This window comes from Eleginops maclovinus, chromosome 2 (genome assembly GCF_036324505.1).
Source record: "Eleginops maclovinus isolate JMC-PN-2008 ecotype Puerto Natales chromosome 2, JC_Emac_rtc_rv5, whole genome shotgun sequence".
NCBI classification, from domain to species: Eukaryota; Metazoa; Chordata; class Actinopteri; order Perciformes; family Eleginopidae; genus Eleginops; species Eleginops maclovinus.
Window position 1 is genome coordinate 13,988,115 of NC_086350.1, and position 26,393 is coordinate 14,014,507.

Genomic DNA, 26,393 nt, shown 5'->3' on the forward strand with positions numbered 1-26,393 from the left:
ACTTCTTCAATGCACTGCTCTTCCACTTCTGTAACAGGCATGCCGAGCATCTGGACCAGAATCCATTTATAAACAACTTTCGAGCAACATTTGCCGCTGCAGTGTTGATAGTTTATTTGATATTCCATACTTAGCTGGTTTCTATTATATCTTTTAAATTACAATCAGTGTTATTATAGTTCTCCTTTTGCTGGTGTTTCTACCATTTGAGAACTAATAGGTCCCAACCACAGTCTACAGACTGAATTCACTGTTGGCTGGCAGCTGCAGATGCGGAGGGCCCCTCCCCTCCAGCAGCAGCATAATTGGGAGCTAACCGTCTGTCTTTCCTGGGGCGAACTGCCACAGAGTAACCAGCCATCCAACACACACATACACACAGAAGGAGTGCACTGAGAGTTCAAGAGCGCAAGAGTGCGTTTGACTACAATTAAGGGGAGTCGAAATACTTTGGGGAAGTTTTAGGTTTATCCATCCATTTCCTTTTGGTCGGGACGACGTCGCGCAATGCTGTTGATTACTTTTGTCTGAGGGTTAGCTAATTAGGGAGAGTGACGCTTCTGCCCTCTGTGTGGGCATGTGTTGCATGTGAGAAGAGACGGAGTTTAATGCGCAGGTAAGAGGAAACAAGCAATATTGACAACGGAGATGCAAATCGTGTGCTGTAAAGTGGAGCTCTGATGTACTCTTTAAGTTAATATCATGAGTTTTGCTAATGACTTTCAAATTCGATGCATTTGTGTTATTCTCTTGCGATGTTGATTGATGTTGTCCAGATTTGAGCTGAATCGAAGACAGATCCGTATATCACTTCAGGTTTTACTTTCATTTAACTTCATGTTCATATATATTTCCCACAATACGTCGTGTACGCCGGTTATATTTCTTCTTTCCTAAAATCACCTACTTCCTTCGTCGTTAATGTGTCTATCGAACGTTATGATATTTAATGTATTCGATTACTTCTGCAACAAGTCCTGCAGGACTTTACACATTTCCTAAATCTATCTTTTTAAAATCTGGATTTTGGGGCTTATCCCTCTTAAATGTCAACTTTTTAAGAAATCCAGAACAGTTTTCATTAAACATATTGAACTGAACTTTTCAGTTACTCCGATGGATTTTGAAGATGTATTAATGATGTTGAGCATAACCCTTTTGAGTTGCTGAAAATGTACAATAATCATTGATCTTTTGATTCTATTCATCAAAAAACAGCAATGTGTGTATAATGGTGCTAACACTTGGGGTTGGACATTTCCCCTAGGATTAAATCACACACATGTGATATTAATATATTCGAACTTTACAGTTAATGAAGCTGGGTTTGTAACTTCAAGTCAATGTGTCACAGTGTGTTTTTATGTTAAACCAATGAGAGATATATGGGGCTGAATACGCACAGGTATACAGATATACTGTATGAGTAGTTGGTTCAGTGGCAGAATGTTATGGTACCAAATGTGCTTGACATGTATTTAGACAGTTTTTGATGAGGGGGCTGAATGTGGGGGCTTCAACCTCAAATTAAATGTGACAAAGTGCACTTAGACAGCCTTTTCAGTCCTCTTTGATGATCCAAGTATTCACATTGCATCTCTACGGTTCATTAAACATGCTACAGTGAACTTACTTGCTTTACTTTTGGAACTCACTGTGATATTTATGTTTCTGTGGTTTACTGTGCAGCATATTGGGGAAAAAAACAATCACGTGGGTTTAGTGTAGTTATTTAACCATCCTTACCTTCCCTGTATATCAAACAGTCTCAAGGACCCACTCTCCACTTGCTGTGCTTCTTAAGGTTTATCTAACTCCCTACAAGGCGCTTTGTGTTGAGGGGTTGTTATGGAAGCAGAGAAACTATCGAAGTGAGGCAGAAAGAGAGATGGGAGTTGTGCGGATATTGATTTCCCCGGCAGTGTTTCAGGGCTTTCGATCAGCATGACTGGGGAAAATAAATGATTTCTGCTTCGGGCCACAGAAAGACAAATTAGAAAAATCCTGTCTGATTTTCTCCTTTTAACATGGTCCAAACATTACGTCACTGAAGTGGTGTCTGCCAGGCATACTTAATGCAGGCCACTGTATACACAGCAGCTGCGGACGAAGCAGATTATGGGCTGTGTGTGATACCACAACCTGGAAACGTGTGCTGGGAACATTTTGAAAATTGACAGTATGCTCTGAAAATGTTTTTTAGTCTCATTTCTGTTAGAGCTGTTTTATAGTTAGGAAAATATATTTGTTAATAAGTTATAATGTAAGTCCGGTATGTGGTTCCCTTCCCTTTGTTCATTGTGTACATTTCTTCAAACTTATGTTGTGCTAACCCTGAGCCACCTGTGCTTTAACTCATCACTGTTCTATGTTGCTTGTCTAGACTGATCAAACATTACCCGTAAAAAAATCACAGCAACAACATGTAGCTGTGTTATGAATGGCCTCCAGCACCATTCCTGCGCTCTGTGACAGCGTCATGGCGTTCAAAGCTTTTTCCTGGACGGTGATGAAAACTATAAACCTAAAGAGGTCTTTCTCAAAACTCAACAGGATCTGGAAGGGGAGCATTATTGAAACAGATTTGTAGCCAAGCTGCACATTATCCTTATATGGACTTGTTTCCAGAATCCTTCCTTGCACACAGACAAAGAAGCAAGCACCTTTACTGCACTGGTGATGTTAGTGTGTTTAAAAAGTCTGCAACGTCTAGGTGCCAATGACTTGCAGACAGACATCTCGGCTAGGTTTGTCTGCCCTGCAGCTATTTAGCCTTTCCTCTGTCTATACTGAACTACACTGGAGCTCGGGTGGAGATAACCACATAACAAAAGCTCTCCCAGGACTAGGAAAGAACAATAGAGATACTTTCCACATTTGTTTAAGAAAGTAATGCTCTTGAGAGGAGTTGTTGCATAGCATACATGGGTGTACCCTTATATCCTCAGGCCGTCAGGAGAGTGAGAGCACCTACAACTGTCAGCCTCTGTTTAGTGTTTTCATGCCCTATTACTCCCATCTGTCTACCTCAGGATGGTATTAGCTTACATACACGCATATGCTCATACACAAAGAGACAATCATACACATTCAGAGATGCAGGCTTGGGTCATGCTCCGTTCAGCATGTGTAGAGTTACTTGTGTTGTTTCCCATATTAAACGTCATGTTTATCCATACTCCGTTATCTCAGTTACACGGTTGTTTCTCTCTGTTCTCAATAGCCTCTCAACTTTGTCTCAACTTTGTTTTTCCGTAACCATCCTCTCTATTGAAAGGAGTTAAAGCCCAGATCCAGTGTCTCTTCCCGCCCCGCCCCGCTCTCCCACCTCTCCATTCAATCTTGGTGTGACAGCAGACCCGAGCTGGCTCCATATACTGACTAAGATTGGAGGATTAAACAGTAACATTAAACATAAAGCAAGACTTTAACAAAGGCAGCACAAGCAATATTATGTGTCTTCGGTGTATTTGGTTACCATACCAGCAGTTTCTTAGGTTATTTCTTACCAGTGTTTTCAGTTAACAACTTAAGGGCAAAAGGACAAAATGTGGATGGATAGGAACTCAGGGCTGGTATTTTTATCCCTATCCTTATGATTTTCACCACAGACATACTCTTCACCTCAAAATAGCAAGGAATTCCAATGGAATGTAGTCGAGCCTGGGCATTACCATCCACCTATTTCATGCGTAGAGGCTTCCCAAGTGTGATTGTCATGAGATGTCTGTTATTCTTAATGTAGTTCTAATGTGTTTATGTGATGCAGAACACAGCCAGAGTGATTCACTCTGAGAAATCTTTTCATTCACTTATTTACTATAGCAGTTGAATTAACTGTCTGAGTTGTTTAGTTGTATGAGATGGGCCTCCTGAAATCAGACAGCTGTGGATTTCTGATTTATAGGATTTATTTGCAGGTAAACTGCTGCAGGAAATACCGACTTTCCTAATGTCAAGGGATCAAATTATCCCTGTTCTAGTGCAAGGAGAGGTATTAGATATCCCTATCTCACATGTTTTTCTACTAAGCATTTATTCATGTTTTAGGGCTAATTAATGGCTGCATTTTTAACTTCAAAGCCCATCTATGTCTTTATCGCTCTGTTTGGAAGATTAGGTTTTGTGCGCAAGGGGATATTTTGGCAGTTGATTCATTGTTTTGGAGTGATATGTAATTTCCCAAGTGATACACATGCTGTGTCGATTGATACGGCATTTCACTCAGATAATGTCGGGCAACGTTTGAGGTTGGAATCTATAATGAATTACAGCTTGCTGCCTTGATGTTTACTTTATGACTTGAGTAAATAAAGTACTGAATAAAAGCGGCTATACAATAAAAGCTGCTGAAAAGCTTTAGTATAGTATTTACGTTGAGGTTTTTGATCTTAGTCCATAAAAATATTACATGGCCACAGGGATCACATGTTTCATATTTACTTGTTCTGTGGCAACAGTTAATTCTCAACAGTTAAATACCATTAAGCTGCACCAAGTGTTTGATGTATTAACATTATTAAGGCAAAATAGTTTAGATAGGAGTTAGAAGCCATAACGGTTGGACCCTATAGATCAACATTCATATTTTTGGTTAGTAGCCTTAGGAGACAGAGCTGACAGTGCTTTTTTCAAAAGTATTTATTATGGAAGTAAAAAACACAATATAAACAGTGCCAAGACCTAAAGCTAACATTTTTTGTCTTTATTTGAACAATGTTGTGTTTTCCTTTTAACTACCATCCGTAAATGAAGTTATAGCCAGCAGAACAACGTTAATGCTTTTCCTATATGCTTTATAGTTTGTGTTAAGTGAAAACACCAACAGTGTGGCCTGGTGGCTGTCCTGCATGTTCCCTTTGAGACATGAACTCACACAGACTCACAGGGGAGTTGCATGCTTGCTTAAATACAAAGTAAAAAAAAGATGATTGACTGTTGCCAAGAAAAGCAATGAATGTCTTGAGAGCTAGAAACAATTACCTATGTTGTTGTGCCAGGTCAGTGCCTGTGGTCGGGGAATAAAGACAAATAGCCTTGCTAATGCACTCTGTCCTGTGGAGATGGAGGGGTTTGATAATAGTGTACGCTACAGGGCACCTGGGTGTTGCTAAATGCCTCATTAGGGGTGGTCTCTGTGTGAAAATGCCCATGGCCAGAGTACTTCTTCACCATCTGCTCCTTCCTTATGTCTGCTGACAACTTCTGTGAATATTGTTTATTTTTAAAGTTCAGCTACTCGTAATGTCTAACATAGCACTCTAGTAAAAAATACATTGTATTGGTAATTAATGGCTGCTGGTGAGTGGACGTTTATGACGGACAGCACATTTGTTTGATGTTGAGCCAACGACTGGAAAATTGGCGGTGACATCTTTAACATGCTATATGTTGGGCTGAGATCTGAAGGTAGCAGCACCATATTTGCTGCTAGCTTTAAATCTGTCACCATCGCCATCAGGATTGTTTCCCATCACCCCCTGCACCTTGTCCCGGCCGTGCTGCCAAAGACAACAGGGGCTGTAGCTGCCAGGAAACAGGGGTGTTAGCTTAACCCACATGGCACAAGCTGTCTGATTCTTCTCTTTTGCACCTCTCTATCTCTCACATTCTATCTCTCTTTTCATCTGTATTATCCACCATTTCCATAGTATCGACTGACTGGCAACCGAATTGTGTCCTCCCTTGCTATATCCTGTGACGATCTCCTGTTGCCATCTATTTCTCAACAGATGGAGAGTTCTTAATGCTCCACTTCTAACACTTGAGCTTTCTCCTTTGTTTGAGGTGTATTCTTCCAGAGGGGTGCTGCACAGGCCTGTACTACTGATAGATGGTGACACTCAAGCGGTAAAGAGAGATACATTACTCGATCACTACTCACATGGGTGAAATCGTGTCACTGCGCCCCTGAAGATACTGTAGGAAGGATGAGCCCCACTAGCATCACTATCACTGTCGCTCACAAAGTTTGCATCGACCGCACAGCTTTAAACCGTCTCCCTTTCACACTCTCTTTGCCGATTGCCCATCCATCACACACAGCTCTATATCTGCATTTCTAACCCTGAAGGTGTGAAGGTGCCTCAATTTGTCATCTTAAGTAAACAGCAGTCTGTTTATCAGGGTCTAATCCTCTCCAGTTTGGAGCTACAGGGTTTTGGATATTTGCCACTCTGCCCTGATTCTCCATAATGAGCTCAAGTTGCCAAAACTGGACAGGGAAAATAAATGAGGTGGAATGATGTTGTACTGTTACAGCTTGAATTTGTCTGCCAACATGCCATGCAAATCTCTGTGTGTAGGGTTCAATACATGTATGTTCTCAGAATGTTTTTCTAATTACATTATAATACACAATATTGGCCCAAAAGGGTTATCCTTTCTTGTCTATACTGTACATCCAATTGTTCGACATGCTTTGTTGCAGTGCAAAGAGAAAGTCTTGAATCTTAATTCACAGAGCATTGTGATGCCAAGTGCGTCTTCATCAGAGTCATGCTTGGTTTCAGTATTTGAGATGTGTGAGTGTTTGCAACATCCAATCTATTAATTTAGCTTGACATTGTTTATGTTGTCACAAGACAGGTTGATGTGTGTTATCTGAGATGGGGGTGGAAGGAAAGTAATGAGGGCAATTCAGCAATAAGGTCTTAGGGGGGAGGCATTCTTTTGATGCATTCATTAATTTCTTCATCGATTGTTTGGTTAATTAGTAGCTAGGTGGCTGTGGAATGTGCAGGAAAGCAGTTTTAAAAACACTGTTCGTAGTCAGTCGGTTCTTCGGCAGCGAGATGCACTACATACAGAACGATTCTAATTTAGGGTAAGGTTGAGGTAAGGATGCATTCCATTATGGTATGAGACACCATTTTTCTTGAGTTTGAACGATCAAAGTAACAAAACTTGTGTAGTTGTGTTGATTAGAGTAAATCAGCAACAATAAACTATGAAAGACATTTCAATTCAGATACCTATGAATAACCAGAGTCTGTTTTTTTGTCTTCATGCAGAAGTTGTTAATTACTTATCAATTAGCTCTTAGATCTGATTTTTTTCTAGTCATCTCCTTTTTATATCATTCTTGTTTTATGTACAGAATATATTTGACAAGGCCATGGGAAATCTGTTACACGGTGTTACAAATCAACTTTTAATATTACCATCTTTGCTAGTTCACAATAAAAACATTCCCATATGGCGCATTTCTAATTTCATGTTCAATCATTTCACTTTGTCCCTGTTCAATTTGTACTTGTCGTTCACGTTCTTCATGCTTATAAGTGCTAGAAAAGGCAGAAAGCGTTCCCATGACTGTTCACTCATATGTCTCACTTTGCATTGAGTGTGAACTAATGTCTGTGCTACAGGCCTCTTTAATGCACTGTGAAGTCCAACACCTTACATGGCCCATTTTTATCACAGGATATAAAGCAGGAGATGACAGGGTCCTCAGCTAATGCTGAAACTACAAAGCAGTATCATTTAGCTAAAGAATTAAATGAGTTATCCAAGTCAAAGAAGATAGAGGAGATAGAGAGGATGTGAAAGAGGCATAGTGAAGTGAAAGATTGTAGAATGTCACTGTTTTGTTAGCGTGACCTTTGTTTTGGGCAAACAGATTTAAGGGCGACACAAAAGGAAAGCCAGTGACAGGCAGCAGCTGATGTAGGACGGGTAAAGAGAGGGGACATGCCTGTAGGGCTCCATGGTGAAATGACTGAATAGTCACAACAGAAACCTGTGTGCATATCCTGCGCAAAGTTAGATGAGACTGCACATACACTCATGCACACACACAAACAGACACATGTATGATTGCTCCTCCCTTGCTTGACTCTTTACTCCGGTCTTCCTCCAGGGTTGCAGGAAAGGATAAAGTGAAAACGGAACAAGACCACTCCACACACCATGAAGAAAGGGGACTCTGTTAATCAGAGTCTGAATGAAGTTGGGGCTCTACACTGCATGTCTGGCAGTAATTATGGCAGCAAAAGGAAGAGGATTAAGGTACTATTCCATCCAGGGTTCACATTAGTAGGATTGATGTTGTTGGCCACCCTCCCTTTTGGAGCAAGCATCAAACAAACTGTCCCCAGGGTCAAACTCAACTATAAAGGTAAGAAATAGTTTTGATTTGTCTGAGATTTAAATGTTGTTCCATAATTAACATTGACCTTAATGCATTTGATTGCAGCTTGAACAAAATAAAGTTTGGGTAATTGAGTGCTAGCAACCTTTGCACCTCGCTGTAGTTATTGTATATATGAGATACTCGTTATGACTCTATTGAGTTACACTTTTGATTTTCCCAAATGTTCTTTTGTTGTCACATTTTTCCCTGTAAGCTTTTCAGACATTCAATGTGCATCTTCAAAGGCCTTGTCTAGCTCTCTCTCTCTCTCTCTCTCTCTCTCTCTCTCTCTCTCTCTCTCTCTCTCTCTCTCTCTCTCTCTCTCTCTCTCTCTCTCTCCCTTCTCTGTCTCTCTCTCTCTCTCTCTCTGTCTCTCCCTTCTCTGTCTCTCCTTGTAAAATTGGTTTCCACGTGTCTCTCTTTCTCTTGCGGTTGTGTGCACACTGCCAAGAGGAAAGAGTAAAAAGAGAGAATATTACACTCAGTTGTGCTGTTAAAGTAAATGGTCTTTGAAACAACACTGTAAAGTAGAGTACGAGCTATAAGACTCAATTATGGATCTAATAGCCCACCTCCTAGTTCCCTGTTTGTCAAGTTAGATGGGTATGAGAATGTTCCCTGGTCACCTTTTGGCAAACATGCACTATCTTGACATAACCGTATAACTCCAAATTGCAATCAGTTATTAAAATGTGCTGTATTTTATGTAACTTTTACTCTCATACAATACAATCATGCAGAGTAACTGTTCATGTTGATGCTCTCTGTCCATTGGAGACTCTCGTTCAAGCTGCTGTGTGCATATTAGTCGGCAATGTGCACTACAATATATGTTTAGTTTTGCGTGAACTGTTTGCTTTGTGCCACCGGAGAAAAGCTGAATTATGGTTCCCCTTAAAACCCATCCTAAACTCCAGAGCAAACTTTACTTCAAAGTCTCCATCCCTTATGCTTTGTATCAACTGCCAGAAACCACACAAATGAACTTCAGTCTTGCTCCATAAAATTCAATCCCCACTGTGGCCTAAACGTAAACTCACTCTACTTTAACCTCCAAAGCCTTCTGGTCAAAGGCTTCCAAAACCCATGGCTGAAAATAGATACACATGGATGTCCCAGGTGTCCACCTTAAATATATGTAAGTAGCTGAAGGAGTAATGATTGCTATGGATAGTGTTTACTCAGCAGTAATTCTAGCATTTAGCTCTACGGTTTGTCTCATTTCATTTTTTTCCAAACCCACCAGATAATAAAATAAAGCACTTTATTATTTCACATAGCATTTTAATAGGGCCATATATCTGAGAAAACTTTTTTGATACTGTATCTGGGTGTGTCTCTTGGCTTTGACTATCAGGGCGGGTAACTACAATTTGCTGTTGACTCAAGAGGCCTTCTGAGAATGTAATGGTTTTCTTTAAGACACCAGATTAACAACTGTAGAACAATGTCCATTTTTGGTGAAGAACAAACCATCAAAAGCAAAATCACCGCCAAGCCAATGCACACATCATTCACACATAACTTGTCATGGTCTCATCAGTGCACGCTGTTCAAAAGCAACACCACCATGCAGTGATCACTCTTCTAACATCACATCACGCCCCCAGTGAAAACACAGCTACAATGAGTGAAGGGTGAAACGATCAAAGCACAATCATCCCTGATTGAGTGAACACCTCCAAAACAACTGCCTTTTACTCCAAACTTATGAACTCTCCTCTTTAAAAAGACAAGTTCAAGTTTCATTCAGAGCCACATCATATACATCGAGGCCTTCTTACAAATCGGTTTCAAATACTTTTAATATGCTGCACATTCAGATTATTGTGATGAATTTGTTCCTAATGTGTGACTAAAAGTACTTAATTACATCGTTGCAATCTGTCATAAGTCTTGTGGTGTGTATTTCTCCAGGGCTACATTTTATAAGTCAAAATGTAGAGTAGAAGCACAATTTAAGGGACAGTTTCCTCATAGTGCAAAGTTGCACAATATAACGCTACAGTATTTAACTAACTAATTTTCTTAGAAACCACACATCATAACTCATGTCAGTGATACATCTGGCTGTGCAAAAGTTCATGAGCAATGGTTTCTTTATTTATAAGTTCTTATAAACATAATTGGCTGTGATGCTACTCTGTGTCTTCTGAAACCAGTACAGAACCTCATATACTGCATATTAATAAACAGAGAACAAAGACATAATCATGTGAAAAATACAGCCTCCTCTTAGCTAGCCTAACGCAGAGCACATTAAGAGGTAGGGAATTCTTATGGCGTGACTGTTCTTCCAGCCATATGGCAGATTTATATACAGCATCATTGCAGCAATGTACATCTTTTCCACTTCAATGCCCTTGTATCAAAATCAACCTTCAAACAAAAGGGAGCAATGCGGATGATGAAGCATTACCTTACTCATCCTTTGTTAGATGGTCTGCTCTTCTTCAATAGCAGACATTAAATCTAATTCATCAGCGGAACAGAAACCTGTTGGCAGCAAGCCAACATGGTGATGTCTTACTCAAATACATGTGTGGATGAGAGTGCCTCAGAGCTCCAGCAGAAGAGCTAATCGTCAGCTGTTAAGGGGAATGAGGGCTCTCCTCTCTGGGAGAAGGTGTGGACCACTATAGTAAGCGGCAACAGCTAAGCATGCTGTTTGAATGGGCTCATAGTGCTACGTGTTTACAGAGCAGATTAGCGTTAGCCAAAGGCTAGAAGGCCTAATCTCTCTGTGAGGTTTAGTCTGCTGGGGGCATGATGTTCAGGGGTGAGAGATATGAGCATGTGGCAGTGCTGTGTGTGTGAGCGTGTGTAAAGGAGGTGGTATTAAAGCAGGATTGCGTGGTTTGGAGGGGTCCTAGAAGTTAAAATATTGAAGGTTGGTAACCTCTCCAATCCTTCACACCAAGAGGGTAATCACAATGTCAATCCTTTCAGAGTGACTCCCAAAGGACTCCCCCACACTGAGCCTGTGTTTATTCAAGGCATGTTGCTATACTGGCGCAATGAAAAGAGCCTGGTGATAGAATAGATTTACTCAGATCAAGGAGATCAAGGACACAGTACTGGGCTGAGAATGTAGTCAGGGTTCAGCTCCCAGAAATGGAACCTGTTAGTCAAAGTGAAACTGCAGAACCTATTTACACCATATATTTTATATTTTTTATACAGCTTTAAAATGTAACACTATAAATCATAAAGAAGTCAAAAGCAAACTGCATCATCAGCTTATGGGTGAGCACCAGGTATTCCACCTGCTCTTATCATGATCTAATCCCACATTACCCATGACAGGCCTATGGAACAGCTAAATCCATGTTTTCTGAGGATGTTCAGTCATTTTTGTCAGGAAAGAACTAAAAGGCAGACATGTTAGTGTACATCAAACCTCATTTTAAAAGCTTCTGTTCAACAAAAATATTTTTTCATGGTTTATTAAGCAGCTATGAAAAAAGCTTGATGAAGATATCTGATCATGCATGCACCAAAGTAGTGTGCTGTTAAATGTGTCTGCTACTGTATCTCTTCTCTATTAGCATGTGTAGCTAAGGTGTTAAACCACATTGGATTAGTCACATTTTAGTTCTAGCCAAGACTTGTCTTCTTTTCTGTAAGAGGAAACCCAGTGCTTGTCTTTAGGATGAATGAACTGAAGAGAAAAAATTAAACTTGACAGCCTAATCCTGCTCAAATAACTTTTCCAACATAGTGTAATGCAATACTAGATGGTGCATTTTTAGATGTACATAAGCACATTGTACAGCAGAGATTTATTAATCTCTTTGTTTGTGTCAATGTCTTTCTTTTGCTCTCTCTGGGCCAGATCTGCTGCAAGCCGGCAGTGTATCTCTGTTTTTGGGCCCCTCCGATGGCCTCCACTCCCACTCGCTGCTGCTGGATGAGGAGAGAGGTCGTCTTCTGTTGGGAGCCAGGGATCACATCTACCTGCTTGACCCTGACAACCTGGCCAGAGCCCCAAGAAAGGTAAACCATGTTGTGAATTATACAGAATATGCAAATTATATACAAGAATATAAAACAATACAGGTCAAAGAATGAAATGCAATAAATAAACAATAGTTTTTGAGTATGTCACTGTTGCGGCCATTTGTTATTCATGACAAGTTGTTTTGGTATATTTTGAAGTGTTTTAAGAATCCCTAACACCTTCTGACCAGATGGTGGTCTATGAAATTCAAGTTTCAATAGGAGATGGAGTATCTGCTCCCCACTGAGTAAAAGTACCCAGTATTTAGACATTCAAACGTCCTAATATGCTCTGTTATTTACTGTCAACAGCTCAGTATTAGACATGAAATGCTTCAGCACATGACCCCTAAATGAGGCTTGCCATTAATTGGGGTGATGTAAGTTCCCCCCCCCCCCATTTGTTGCAAAGCTGAATTGAACCCTGACGTGTTTTGTTTAAGAGAAGAGCTCACCTTTCAGTCACAGTCTGAAACTGTCTGTCGGGCGAGGTCAGGGTCACCATGATGGAGGACACACGCACAAGTATAAACACTTTTATGGACTACACACACTCACACTTACACAAACACACAAATGCATTTTGACAGATGCCACATGTTAAAGTTTGTAAATGTGAGTGTGTGTTTATGCAGCTGAGGTTGATCCGCAAGTGGGATGACTGTGTGTTTATTTGATTTGTATCTGGTTATTTTAACTCTTAGTCTTGCTCTCAAGGTGTTATCTTTTTGTTGCCTCTATGGTTATTGTTACTGATGCCAGGGAGTTATGCACCAAAAGTGTAATTCTCTTTGCCCTCTGGGACCAGCCCTTGACCGTGAATATGATCTAGAAAAGCAATCTTGTTGTTTATCAGTTAATGAAGAGGCATACCTCGAAGATAGGGACCCTCTGGTACTGAAATACGAACAAAAAAAAAACTTCCCAGTTGTTTCTACCTTGATTTGCAGGACATAGCTGCTATGTTTTAAATGTTTTACTTCAGTCTTTAACAATCCCAATATGCTGTGGTTAAACTGTGCCACTGATTACTTCATTTTCTGAACTTTAAAACCATTTTAAGACCTTTACAGGCCCCACACCGTACTCAGTCGACACATCATGTTGTAACAGTGGCTTTTCTTATGAATTCCTTGCGGCATGCATTGATATGGAATCATAAGATGTTTTAATAATTATGCAAGTGTTTGTAGACCAATGAATATGTTTGGCGATAGCGCTCCTTGGTAGGATTTAGGGGAGGAAACACGCTAAGCACTTAAGCCTGTTATAACACATGTGTGAACAAGATGGGGAACACTGATTTTATACGTCCATAGCTCTCTTGTACCAGCACCTGGAGCTGTAAAATTATCGTACAACTTGGATCAGCTTTTTAATAATCCTCAACTTGTCACAGAGAGAGGTGAGGAGTGAAGATTTTGCAGAGCTCATTTTATTTATATAGCACTTTCAATATTACACTGGAACTTTGTACAGACCAAGGGGGAGTACAATGCAAAATTAAAAAACAACAGTTCAGAGGGAAACAGAAATAATATTCTGCCGCTAAAAGGGATTATGTATTGAATAAAGAACTATCGTGCCTGTACTTCTCTGGTACTTTGTTCCTCAGTTGGGAGGCCCTCATGGCAAAGGCCTGGCCTCCCCTTGTGTTGAGCCTTTAAGAGCCACTACAAAGGACTATCTTGAGGATTGTGAGCTGCACTTAGGCTCATTTAAGGTTATGGGGTCATGAGCTTACTCAGGAGAGCCCATTAAATTGATCCATGAAATCTTATATTCTACTCTAAAGTGCACAAGTAACCAGTGTAGAGATTAAAGATACTAAAACATGAGTATTATGCACCCCCCTTTTTGGATGTTATGAGAAGTCGTGTAGCTGCTTTCTGAACCTTCAGCAGCTTGAACGTGTTTATTGTTCTTTCATTATTTAAAAAAAGGTGTTATTGCATTTCAACATCCTGGCAGAAATGTAATTAATATGTTAATGACATTGTCTGAAACATGATCTTAAAAACCTGAATTATTGTTACATATACTTGGAAAATAACCGTGTGAGGATGTGTTTAGCATATGAGATGTGAAAAGATTCTTCATTTTTTTTATCTGTCATTAGATTAACTGGCCTGCTCCCCGGGACCGAGTCGATATGTGCAAACTGGCAGGAAAAAATGCAAATGTAAGTACTTGACTATTTCAAATCATATCATCTCTTCATCATTCTTATAATAGTTCATCATTGCTCTTTTTTATGTCCCTGCTTGTCGTAGTTGGAGTGTGCTAACTTTGTAAGGGTCCTCCACAACTACAATCGAACACATGTTTATGGCTGTGGGACAGGCTCCTTCCACCCCACCTGTGCTTTTATTGAAATTACTGGCCGCAGAGAGGTAAAGTACACATGAGAATGAGAACCTCAGCAATAATTAATTTTGACTCAAGGTCAGGATTTGGATTTCATTTTGTGAAACTTTCTCTTAGGATGGCGTGTTCCAACTGCTGTCGAGTACAGTGGAGTCTGGCAGATTGAAGTGTCCTTTTGATCCCCTGCAGCCATTCACCTCGGTCCTCACAGGTACGTTAAGCCATCACACAGGCCTTTTTGGCCTTATCTGTCCCGCACCAGATTTGTTGGGCTTCACGCACCATTAAACCAGGAATAAATGATGTTTCTCCTTAAGTCTCTACTCGGCTGTTTGAGTACATTTGCATTTGTCATGTGTCTGTTTTCCTGGCACTTTTCGGTAAATTATTTTGCTTAAGAAAGCAAAGCAAGTAGACATTTCCTAGGCAGCAACACAGTCACTTGGCAGAGACTTGAAAACAACAAGTGCCTTTGAGCCTTATCTCTCCTTTACATGTTTGTTTCTTGAAATGTTTTTGTAGATGAGTTCATTGAGGTAAGTCAATCAAAAATGGAAAGAGCTAACAATAAATGGAAACTGTTAAATCATTTTTATGAATGATTTTTTTCTGGTGTACATGTTTAATTAGATTGTGAGAGGCTACTGCTATTTGACTTTTCATGTACAATTATATTTAATATGTGCAGATATATTTTCTGCACATCTAATGTAATGATCGATTGACCTTTCTCTGTAATCTAGATCAGTACCTGTATGCTGGCACATCATCAGACTTCCTGGGCAAAGACACAACGTTCACACGCTCCCTCGGCCCTCCACCTGACCAGCACTACATACGTACTGACATGTCTGAAGAATACTGGATCAATGGTACGCACATGCTTGCACATATCCACATTAGCACGCTGAGTGCACTCAAAACTTGTTATTGCTTTTTCTGCAAACTTCCAGCCTCTCCACTGATACAAAGAGCCTCTCTGTGCCCTCCGGATGGTTATTGACATTCCAATGCGGAGGAAACAGCCCACTTATTCATTTAGCTGCAACTTTTATATGAATGCCATAGCTGAACAGGGACCGCACCTACGGGGAAATTTACAGTGTGCCACAAAATTCACAAGCTTAGTCACACAACCACAAAGCCACACACACATTTACACACACACGGACATGCCCAGTCATCACTGAGGAGAGAAACTTCTCTCTGTGTATACATCTCCAGTCTCAAGGGTTTTACAGCCACTGATGGGTTGTCGTGTATCAACAGTCGTCAACGGGATCTAAATCCTAACACATGGTCTCCACATTTCCCAACCACGCATTCAGAGATATTTGGACTAATTACGTCTCCCTCTCTCTATAGGTGTGTGTGGTCTGCTTGTGTTGGCGCAGGGCAGGCAGGGAGAGAGAGAATACGTCACCTCTTGCAGTGTTTCTGTGCCTCTGAGTCTTTGTTACTTCTTTCCAATGCTGCAGGACTAACAATGACCTTCTGTTGCGTGTGTTAGCAGCGTTCATTAAGCTGTTCCAGTTGGAGAATCACCCTCTGGTGTTTGGCTCTGATTGTAGGGGTTGAGCTAAAGTGAAGTCATTTCACTGCAACACTTAAGTCTTTGGACTTGTTCCAGCCTGAGTCAGGAAAATGAGGACAACATGCTATTGATTGTCTCCTTTCATCAATGTTACTTCCAACATCATATCTAGTATGCATTGTTCTTCCTGTCACACTGTGCAACAGCATCAAACAGTAATCACTGATCAATCTCAGAATTTGTTTTTCTAATGTGTTAACTTAGAAAACACTTATTTGTAATATTTACTGCAGCACCTTTAGCAGCGATCTTTCTCAGAGGAACAGAGCAGGTAGGAGAGTTTATGTTGGTCTTAATCCATTGGGTGCACAGAAACACAACTTAAACATAATGCTAATGTTGTTTGTGTCTGTTCGATGTGTAAATGGGCAAAACTGTTGATCTACATGTTAATCTTTATAAAACATTTTTTTAGATCTTTACTTTTCAGTTTGCTTTTATTTACTGCTTAACCTAAATATCCTGGCAAATGACTGCATTAGCCCACGTATCAAACTGTACGTCAAATTGAAGATTTACATGCAGCCTATGCATAAGCTCACTTAAAAGACATCATAATAGGTCCGACCTTTCTGAAAACATATTGAAAGGATGTAAATAAACAAGTTCTAAGTGTAGTGTTAATCCCACCTCAAGGCAGCAGCTCATGGCAAATCCATTACCTGACTTTTTTGAACAATTCCCCCTTTCTTTTCTTCTCTCCCTGCTTCAGAGGCCAGGTTTATATCGGCTCATCCCATTGCAGACACCTACAATCCAGATGATGATAAGATATACTTCTTCTTCCGCGAGGTTTCGTGGGAAGGCAATGACAAGAGCATCCTGTCTCGAGTGGCTCGTGTGTGCAAGGTGAGATATTACACAAGAGGGATGAGGATAGTGCAAAGGTATACAGAGGCACAGTGGTGAAGATATGACATATGGGAGGACAGGTAGTGGGGAAAGGGGAGGGTTAAAGCCCAAACAAGGCTACTTCTACAGTACATAGACTATGGGACCCAGTTAGTAATATCAATGTATGAAGTGGTACATGTAAGATAAAGTAGGTAGGACTATAGAGGAAAACAGCAGGAGGGAGTCATGACTCCTATAGTGATCTGATGGGCTTAGGGTCTTTGTGGTTACCACTACAGAAGGGGTTTTGGTCCCCCCTTCCTGATACATTCTCCTTTTGTAGTGATTCAAAAGAGTCTGTTAGGGAGTAAATCATGTTTTGGCCTCTTTGTGCCCTGCTGACAGAGTATTCTCAGGTCTGCTGCCTACATTGTCACCGAGATCGATTTATTTGCACCATCTCATTGTATTATTCCCTTCGCCAACAGATTTGCATGTATTATCTATTCAAAGGGTGATAAAGAGAGGCTATTTTGTGTGGTTCCGTTACATTACACGAGACTATGTTAGTTTGGTAGATGTTTCTTTTGTCCAATGCAACTTACAGTCAGAGCATACAGCCTCTACTGGAAAAAGAGTTACATGTCATCCTTGAAATGTCTCTTTCTAGCAATGCAATGCAAAACTTCAAATTCAAACACAACCATTTTTGAAAACAGAAAAAGTATCTGTTCAGTTGTTAGTTGCTGCAGGACATTTGAGGGGTTTTCAGCGCCCATTAAGTTATATTTGTCAGGAGGACAAAACAACTGTTAGCTTGAATGGCACTGCAAAGCTGACAGAGGACAGAACATATTCATAATGGGGGACCTTTAGTGTAAAGTACAGTGTAGCATTAGTCATTCAAATAGGGACTAGCCCACACAGCAATTTGCTATTAGCATTCGGAGGCCTATTGCTACATTCTTAGAAAAAAGCCTTCAGTATGTTTATGACTTGGGAGTAAGCTGTAAGGCAGACTAGAAGGACATTCCTTTGGATTACGGGCCTTTTCTTACTCTTTTAGCTATCTCTCTCCCTCTCTTTGTTGGTGTTTTCCTTTACTTTCATTAATCAAAGAAGTAAGAGCACTTCACTTCAATCCATTTTGGAGATTATCAACATTGTAAAACATCCTCATTAAGGGCTTCCATTTTGTGTTTCCTAAACACAAGTGTGTTTTTGTGGGTTGAACTATAACAGCCTTTCCTGTACAACTAAGTTAGTGAACAATCCAAATGTAATGGGGAGGATCTCTTAAGTTTTCTACTCAATACAAAGAGGTGTGCTTGGATGCTCTTGCAATTGCTAATTAAAGGTCTCTACTTTATTGTCGGCACTCTGTTTTCCTGTCTTTCTCTTTCTCGTCCTTTCCCTTTTCAATTACTCCAGACTGTTTTTATACTAACAAGTAGGTCTCCTTTGTGCTGGTAAAATAAACAAATTCATACCAGCGGCATGCGGTTTACCTGTTTATTTTCCTTATTAGCGTAGGAAATCTGAGTCAGGCTGTGATGCTGTGGGCCTGTATGCAAAACCAATAGATTGATTACAGTGGGTTTGTGGTAAAGTACAAATTGTGTATTTATTATGTGTGGTTGTCTGTCTGGTTTTTTAAGAGGTACTGTGGTTGTGTTTCAGAATGATGTGGGTGGGCTGAGGAGTCTGACCAATAAATGGACCACCTTCCTCAAAGCCAGACTTGTATGTTCCATCCCTGGACCGGACGGAGTGGACACACACTTCGATGAACTTCGTAAGTGATTGTAGGATTAAAATGTAGAAATCTAAGCCGATACATTTCTCTGCAGTGGGACAGTGGTAGAAAAGTATTTTCTGTGCAGATAAAGTTAAACAAACAATTTACCTTCATCTTGCTCCCACTTTTTCAAATAGAGGACATATTTATGCTTCCTACCAGAGATGACAAAAACCCCAAAGTGTATGCAGTGTTCACCACCTCCAGGTAAGTTAAGTATTTATCATATTATCATCACCACCAATGGCAGTTTCTCTTTAACCTGTTTCCTCTTCTCTCAGCTCAATTTTCCGTGGCTCAGCGGTGTGTGTGTACAGCATGGCGGACATAAGAGCTGTGTTTAATGGACCCTACGCCCACAAGGAGGGGCCCGACCACCGATGGGTAGAATATGAGGGAAGGATACCCTATCCCCGTCCTGGAACGGTAGGTTGCCCACTGAAGGGAATAAAAGTTAAAGTTGATTTTCTATTCACAAGTTGAAAAATAATCCTCAATGTAATTACAGAATAATAAACATGGCCTAATTTAAAAGTACTGTATTCAAAGAGTGAAATGTTCATGATACTATAGGGTCATGCATGCTCACATCTGCGCATGATGTATGACATCACTTTTGCTTTGAAGAGGTTACTCAACATGTTAATCAGACTCTTGTTTTATTTTGTTTACCAAATGTAATCAAGGGAAGGAAAGGGATGAAAGGGGAATTCAATGTATGCTTCAGGTGTGCAGCTGTTTCAGCTATAATATATACAGCATGGGGAGCTGGGGTGACACGGATGTTCCAGATGGGTTTTGTCTTCTGCTGTTCTGCATTTGACCACCAGAGGGCGGCATGCACCATTACATTGTAGGCACAAACCACTAGGTGAAAAGAAATATGGAAAGAATACTCATACTCTCAAAAGACACTCATAGATTTAAGACGTCATGTCATTTTAAAATGTTTGCTAAAGATCAACATGTTGTGCTTCAGTGTCCCAGCAAAACGTATGATCCAAGGATCAAGACCACCAAAGACTTCCCAGATGAGGTGGTCAGTTTCATTCGATTCCACCCTCTCATGTATCGCTCTGTGTATCCTCTGACTGGCCGACCCGTGTTCACACAAGTCCGAGTGGACTACACTCTGACTCAGATCGTGGTGGACAGAGTTTTGGCAGAGGATGGACAATATGAGGTCATGTTTCTGGGCACAGGTGAGAAACCTACCTCTCCTCTCAGTTTTCACATGGAGTTCTACCTTTAACCAACAGAGGGCACTAAACTACTATAAATTCTCATCAGCCATAGATTTCTTTTTTTCCTGATGCCATTATGGTATAGTGGTTAGAAAGATTTATGAACTTTAGGTTGTAGTTGGATCCATTATCCTTACTAAGGTACTATTTTAACACAGTATTTCTGAAAATAAGGTCTGTGAAATGTGTCAGTTCCTTAGAGAAGAACAGTAAGAAGAGTACATTTAAGGACCAAAAGTGCTTATGTTATTGATACAACTACAATACAATGTTCATACCTGGCCGGTTCACATGATTCACTTTTGAATGGGAAATTGATTTTGTGTGGTTTGCTTGATTCATCTCAGTCACCCCTTTTGCCGTAGATGCCGGCTCAATCCTCAAAGTGGTGAGCATCACTCAGGAGAATTGGCCAACAGAGGAAGTGGTGCTCGAAGAACTTCAAATTTTCCAGGTTTGTGTACACACGCAAATACAGAAACAGACACACACACTTTCATTCAACCTTTTGATAAACGATGCCAACTGTTCTCTAGCTTTCTTCCATGGGACAGTTAATTCATCATGCACAGTTAAAAACTTGGCACCACTGATGCATTTTTCGAAGTTATTTATCAACAAACTCATATATTACTCAAAGTACTCCATCAATGTTTAAATTGGTTGAGGTGATAAAGCTGGTGACTGCTGTTTGTTTTACTTTTTGCAGGTTCCCACTCCAATCCTCAGTATGGAGATGTCTTCTAAACAGGTTCGGTGTCATTCTTGTCTATTTTGATCACACACTCTTCCAACACTAGTTTCTGCTTTTATCATTCTATAGGCATTCAAGTTGTGTTTGTAGGTCTTTTACCCAATTCATTCAACTATTCAATTCTACCCTCTCTCTTAGCCATTTTTTGTCGCTCTCTCTCCTTACCCTGCCTCATTATCTTAGGGTCAGGGGTGTCAGTAGACACTTCAACTCCAATCATTGCTTCCATAAATCTCCAGCAGTGTTCACCCTGTGTGTGTGTCTATACGTGCATACTCTCTGGTGTTTTCACAATGTTGTTTGGAAGTTCAGCCCAGGAATCTCCATAACTTCAGGCGAGTCAGAGCAGGTCCTTACTGACATTTTTAAGAACATCCTTGAATCTCGTTGTTTGTTTTTTTTTGTTAAGATTTTTAGCTAAATATACATGTTGCAATTGTGATGAATAAATATCTGCACAGGAAAAAACTATCATAATTTTCTTTGTCCATGTTTTGCATAATCTAACCAAATGAATTTCCTCTCTAAATAATTAATTTGAACTAGAAATTGAATATGTATGTTTACCTTCCCTAAAGAAAAGTGTGGTGTGTGTTTCATTATAGCAAAAGCTCTATGTGGGCTCAAGTGAAGGGCTAGCCCAAGTTTCACTCAGTAGATGTCACCTGTATGGCCAAGCCTGTGCTGAGTGCTGCCTGGCTCGAGACCCCTACTGCGCCTGGGACGGACACACATGTTCACAATACGTCCATGCATCCAAGAGGTATGATACAGTCTTGAAAATTCACTATTGTATAAAGCATTAACCAAAGCATGAAAAAGTTTCTTTATAATCAATTTTTGGTTAATAGCCACTAAATGGATACACAGCTTTCACAGCAAACATGTAGGGAATTTGTAACTTTGCACATTCAGGATTGACCATGAAGTAGTCTGTTGTTGACTCGTGAACTTCGTAAGAATAATGACAGGCCATGGTAAATTGTGCTCAAATGTTCATGGTTATGTACCCACTGAACAGAGTTATTTAGGTGTATACTGCTTTATATCACCTGACATATAACCATAAAAACAGAGAGCTAAACCACAACAATGCTGCTGACAGTCAAAACAAAGTAAAGGAGATCAAGTGAACCACACGAAGTGTGTGTGTGTGTGTGTGTGTGTGTGTGTGTGTGTGTGTGTGTGTGTGTGTGTGTGTGTGTGTGTGTGTGTGTGTGTGTGTGTGTGTGTGTGTGTGTGTGTGTGTGTGTGTGTGTGTGTGTGTGTGTGTGTGTGTGTGTGTGTGTGTGTGTGTGTGTGTGTGTGTGTATTCTTGGACTGTCAGGCAAAGTTCATAGTTCTTGTTAAATATGTTTTCTATTTTGGTTGTCTTCACATATTCAGCATTTTTCCTCGCCAAAGGCTATTAGTCCATTTGAGGCATTGGTTTTAGATTCTGCTCCTCAACTGATTAATGCTACTGTCATTCCATACCTCTACAGTTCAGTTCTTGGGTGAAAAAACACATACGTGTGTGTACTGCATGTGTGTGTTTTGTTTGTGTGCTTGCTCTACAGAATATATACCCTACAGATAGAGGTCACAATGCCATATTATTGGCCAGTGGGGATGCTGTTATAGTTTGTGGAGCAGTGGAGTTCCTGCGTTTGGTTTCCAGAGCTATTTGAAAGATGATCTCCACGGTGTCAGTGAGTGTAGGCCACAGATGTCCCATCACAGTGGACTCAGGAGGTGGAGGAGGTGAAATCAATACAAACTGAAGGAGCCCAAGTGAGCGTCACCGAGCTAGAGGCCAAAGAAACATTGTTTGAATAAATTTTTTTAACCATTTTTACTCTTAACTTTTTTGCAGGAAATAAATAACTCAATAGTAGAGCGAGTGATTTCAGAAGTTGTGGTGTAATTGCATAACGTTTTACAGGTTAACTGGAGGTAAAAACTGAAGGTTAATGGTAATCAGAGGTCACCTTAAATCACATGTTAAGTGGTTCTGAAATTGTTTTTGGTAATATTCAGGCCACTTCTTCAAATGTCTACTATAGCATTCTTTCCACTATTTTACAATTTAAGATCAGACCCCATTTTGAGATGTGAGAAGGTGTTTTTTATTAACTTATTTTCTCCAGTACGCCTACACCGAGGTAATGTTTCCGGCTTTCTGTTAGCAGGATCATTGAATAAAACTACTGGCCCACAATTCATTAAACTTAGAATGGGTCAAGGCCAAGGAAAAGCCCATTACACTTAAGAATACTCCAATTCACAGAGGATGGGATACAGAATTTATTTATAACTTTTCTAAGCAATTTGAGATCAGTAAAATTATATCCCTACTGCTGAAATTCAAATGAACTCCCCCTGAAGTTCGCAAAACAAAAACTCGGAAAACAGCTCTCAATGTGTTATCACAACAGTTTAAGCAATACAAATAAAACTCTTTGTTAGTTTTATTGAATGTGAAACAAATATTTATTTTATGATTTGTATGAGAAAATATGGTTGCTGGCACTGTCTCACATTTCATTCAAATATGTATTTCCATTCTCTTGTAATCTATTTACACTCTGTGTGTTTGTTTTCCAGGCGAGCCAGAAGACAGGACATCAAGCATGGAGACCCAGCCAGCCAGTGCTGGGACACCGAAGACGGTATGTAAAATGTGTTCTTTTAAGAAGTACAGCCTTTATCCGTCTACTTAAAAAAAATCTGTTTTTCCCTGCAAGCTGTAAACAAAAATGTCAAGAAACAGATAAATTCATTACTTAACAAGTCTAGAGAGGATACTTGCAAGATAAACCTTTTTTTTTTTATAAACGGGGAAAAGAGTTCGGTTCAATAAGTCGTGTTTTCTGCAGGTCTTGTTGGGGGACGGGTGGAGGAGACAGTCCATTATGGGGTGCAGAGCAACTCCACCTTCCTCGAATGTATCCCCAAATCTCAACAGGCCAAGATCCGGTGGTACATACAGAGACGTAGTTCTGAACGCAGAGAGGAGGTCAGACAGAGCACTCAGCAACACACCTGTACACACACACACACACACACACACACACACAAAACATTCACATTCATTAACTCCCTCATTGTTTTCTTTCTTTTTCTCTATATTTATATATTCACTTTTACATTTGAAGGGGGACCTTGTGATTTTCCTTCTTGAGTTTACTGAAGCTTAGGGGTTACATTTTCTACAGGCCAAGTTTTTACTCTGAGAAGCTAAGAGCCTTCAACTCAGAAGCAACCGTTTATAGCACAAATCACAATGCTACTGTTCCTGCCTATCTTTGTAAAGATTAAAACAATGCTTGGACCGAGACAATTTGTTATAGGTAATATTTGATCCATTCAGGTTCTCACTGGTTCCTTAAATAAGGACATTATGGATGTTTATGGGTGTCCAGGGCTTTCTGAAATGTTTTGCAGACCCTCTCTTATCTAGAAAGGTGAGGAATGACTCAAACTAGAACCATCTGTGCGGACGGGGAATTATCTATCTCATATGAAAAATGAGGGGAAAGTACTCTGAGCATCACACTCAGACAATCTTCATTTTACCTTTTTTTTATATTGATGCTGGAATGCAAATGTTTTTCCCCACGGGCCACCGAACAGGAGATATAATTTAAACCATATATACTCAGTTGTGTTCTGGACTGGATTGTGTTGTGGATCATAGAAAAGTTTCTGGACACTTGAGCTGTTGAAAATACTTTCTACAGACAAAGCATTACCTTAGTTGAACATTTATATGACGATGTTTGTCGTAGTAATGGTAGTAATATCGTGTGTTAATGTCCATCTCTTGCAAAGTGTTGTATGTTAAGAATTTGTTCACAAATCTATTAAACACATTTTTCCTTTTTTATATTTGCTAATTGTCATTGCCTGGGACCAAAGTAACTTTGAAACTCCTTGGAGACAGGATGTTGGACAGCGAAGCACACACAGGGACAGAGAGTTTAATGTGTTTGTGTTTGAGGTGCTGAAAGGAACGCATTGATGATGACACTCGTCTCCTGAAAGAGACAACAGAGACGTGCTTACTCAGCACCTTGGTGCCACCCCCTTACCTATCCAAACATACAAACCTTCCTCCACCGACTGTGAGTGGCCTGCTTTCAACTCAACCCATTCTCTCCTCTATCAGTCAACTTCCTGCTACACTTCTCTTCTCCCACGACTGGTCCCCTGTCCTCTCTCTCAGGGGTATTGTAAACACAATGACAGGTGCAGAGGCCACTAAGACCCATGTTTCCTTAATAGGCCCGCACAGCAGAAAACCTGCATTTCCTTTGGTGTGTGTGTGTACGTGTGTGTATGTGTGTCTGTGCGTGTCTGTGTGTTTCTTTATGATCTCCTAAAGGAGAAATTCAAAACAAAGTGCTCCCTAGGGACAGCCATGTGTTTTTTGGTAATGAACACAATGGGGGGTTTTCTGTGTTTGTGTGTCTAGGCATGCAATGATATTTGACCTATTGTACTCTAGACAAAGTGATGAAGAAGAGAATGCAGGAGTTCTTCCTCCCTTAGGATTGTCATGTGATAGACACAGAGCTAAACAAATACAGCAGAATCTGTTGGATCAGCAGCAATTCAGAGTATTTATAATGGCAACACATCTTAGAGATTTGGCTGTGATGAACCATTTACATACATTTTTATGAGACTAAAATTGTATTTCAATATATTCTCTGCCAATGAAGAGAAAGACAGCCATCACCTTGACTAACAGGCAGCTCAATACAAATGATTTGGTTTTAAATTCTTTCCAAAAAATGATATTAGACTGAGGTCTCAGTTCTAATAAATACTTGTAAACAAGTTTGTCAGACTTATAAAGGATGCTTTGGTGCATGACTAATAATGACTGAAACCCAAATAAACCAGATGGTTCATTAATACAAAATAAATGAAAAAGACAGTTCAGTATTTGCATGAATAAATAAATAATGCACAGCAGCGAGTGAATTCAAAATGTTTTTAAAGAGAATCAAAGACAAAAGGAAACTGCGAAACAAATGCTTGAATTTATAAGTAATTATACACTGCTGAAAGATACATTGTTTCTACTAATGGGCTAATAAAAAGAAATTTAATTAACATGTCAGACTACCAAAAAGGCTTTCAAACTGAATAGCCATAGTCATTAATTTGAGAGAAATATTGAATTCATCTGGGCTGTGAGTGTCTAATACTTAAGTTTTCTTTCTCAATCCCCTCATTGGCAACAGGCTTTTAGCTTTACAAAAAAGTGGCAGTTCAGATCAAGTGAACCACACCAAGCTGGAGGTCAAAGAGACACTTCTTCACTTCTGTGTGTGTGTGTGTGTGTGTGTGTGTGTGTGTGTGTGTGTGTGTGTGTGTGTGTGTGTGTGTGTGTGTGTGTGTGTGTGTGTGTGTGTGTGTGTGTGTGTGTGTGTGTGTGTGTGTGTGTGTGTGTGTGTGTGTGTGTGTGTGTGTGTGTGTGTGTGTGTGTGTGTGTGTGTGTGTGTGTGTGTGTGTGTGTGTGTGTGTGTGTGTGTGTCACGTTTGAAACATTTTGGTTTAGGATGAATTAACAACACAGCTGTTGGTAGATATAGGGCTTCTCTCTATCAGCTGGACATGTGCTGTTGAAGCAGGTGATTTCTGAAGTGTCTGGCTCATTTCACCCTCTCACTCCCTGT

The 26,393-nt window shown here is 40.1% G+C and overlaps 1 protein-coding gene across 1 annotated transcript in view; it reads left to right on the forward strand.

The window, feature by feature from the left end:
• The first annotated feature begins 340 nt into the window (after positions 1–340).
• sema3d (sema domain, immunoglobulin domain (Ig), short basic domain, secreted, (semaphorin) 3D) overlaps positions 341–26,393 on the forward strand; it is a 29,336-nt gene continuing 3,283 nt past the window's right edge. The window contains exons 1-17 of the mRNA XM_063874602.1: positions 341–616; positions 7,862–8,119; positions 11,970–12,130; positions 14,253–14,315; positions 14,407–14,526; positions 14,618–14,711; positions 15,244–15,372; positions 16,807–16,943; positions 18,609–18,723; positions 18,864–18,933; positions 19,008–19,152; positions 19,706–19,928; positions 20,336–20,424; positions 20,680–20,721; positions 21,330–21,487; positions 23,311–23,375; positions 23,583–23,722. Of these exons, the coding sequence (XP_063730672.1) occupies positions 7,912–8,119; positions 11,970–12,130; positions 14,253–14,315; positions 14,407–14,526; positions 14,618–14,711; positions 15,244–15,372; positions 16,807–16,943; positions 18,609–18,723; positions 18,864–18,933; positions 19,008–19,152; positions 19,706–19,928; positions 20,336–20,424; positions 20,680–20,721; positions 21,330–21,487; positions 23,311–23,375; positions 23,583–23,722 (1,959 nt within the window). The 5' untranslated portion in view covers positions 341–616; positions 7,862–7,911. The remainder of the gene's footprint in view (positions 617–7,861; positions 8,120–11,969; positions 12,131–14,252; positions 14,316–14,406; positions 14,527–14,617; positions 14,712–15,243; positions 15,373–16,806; positions 16,944–18,608; positions 18,724–18,863; positions 18,934–19,007; positions 19,153–19,705; positions 19,929–20,335; positions 20,425–20,679; positions 20,722–21,329; positions 21,488–23,310; positions 23,376–23,582; positions 23,723–26,393) is intronic.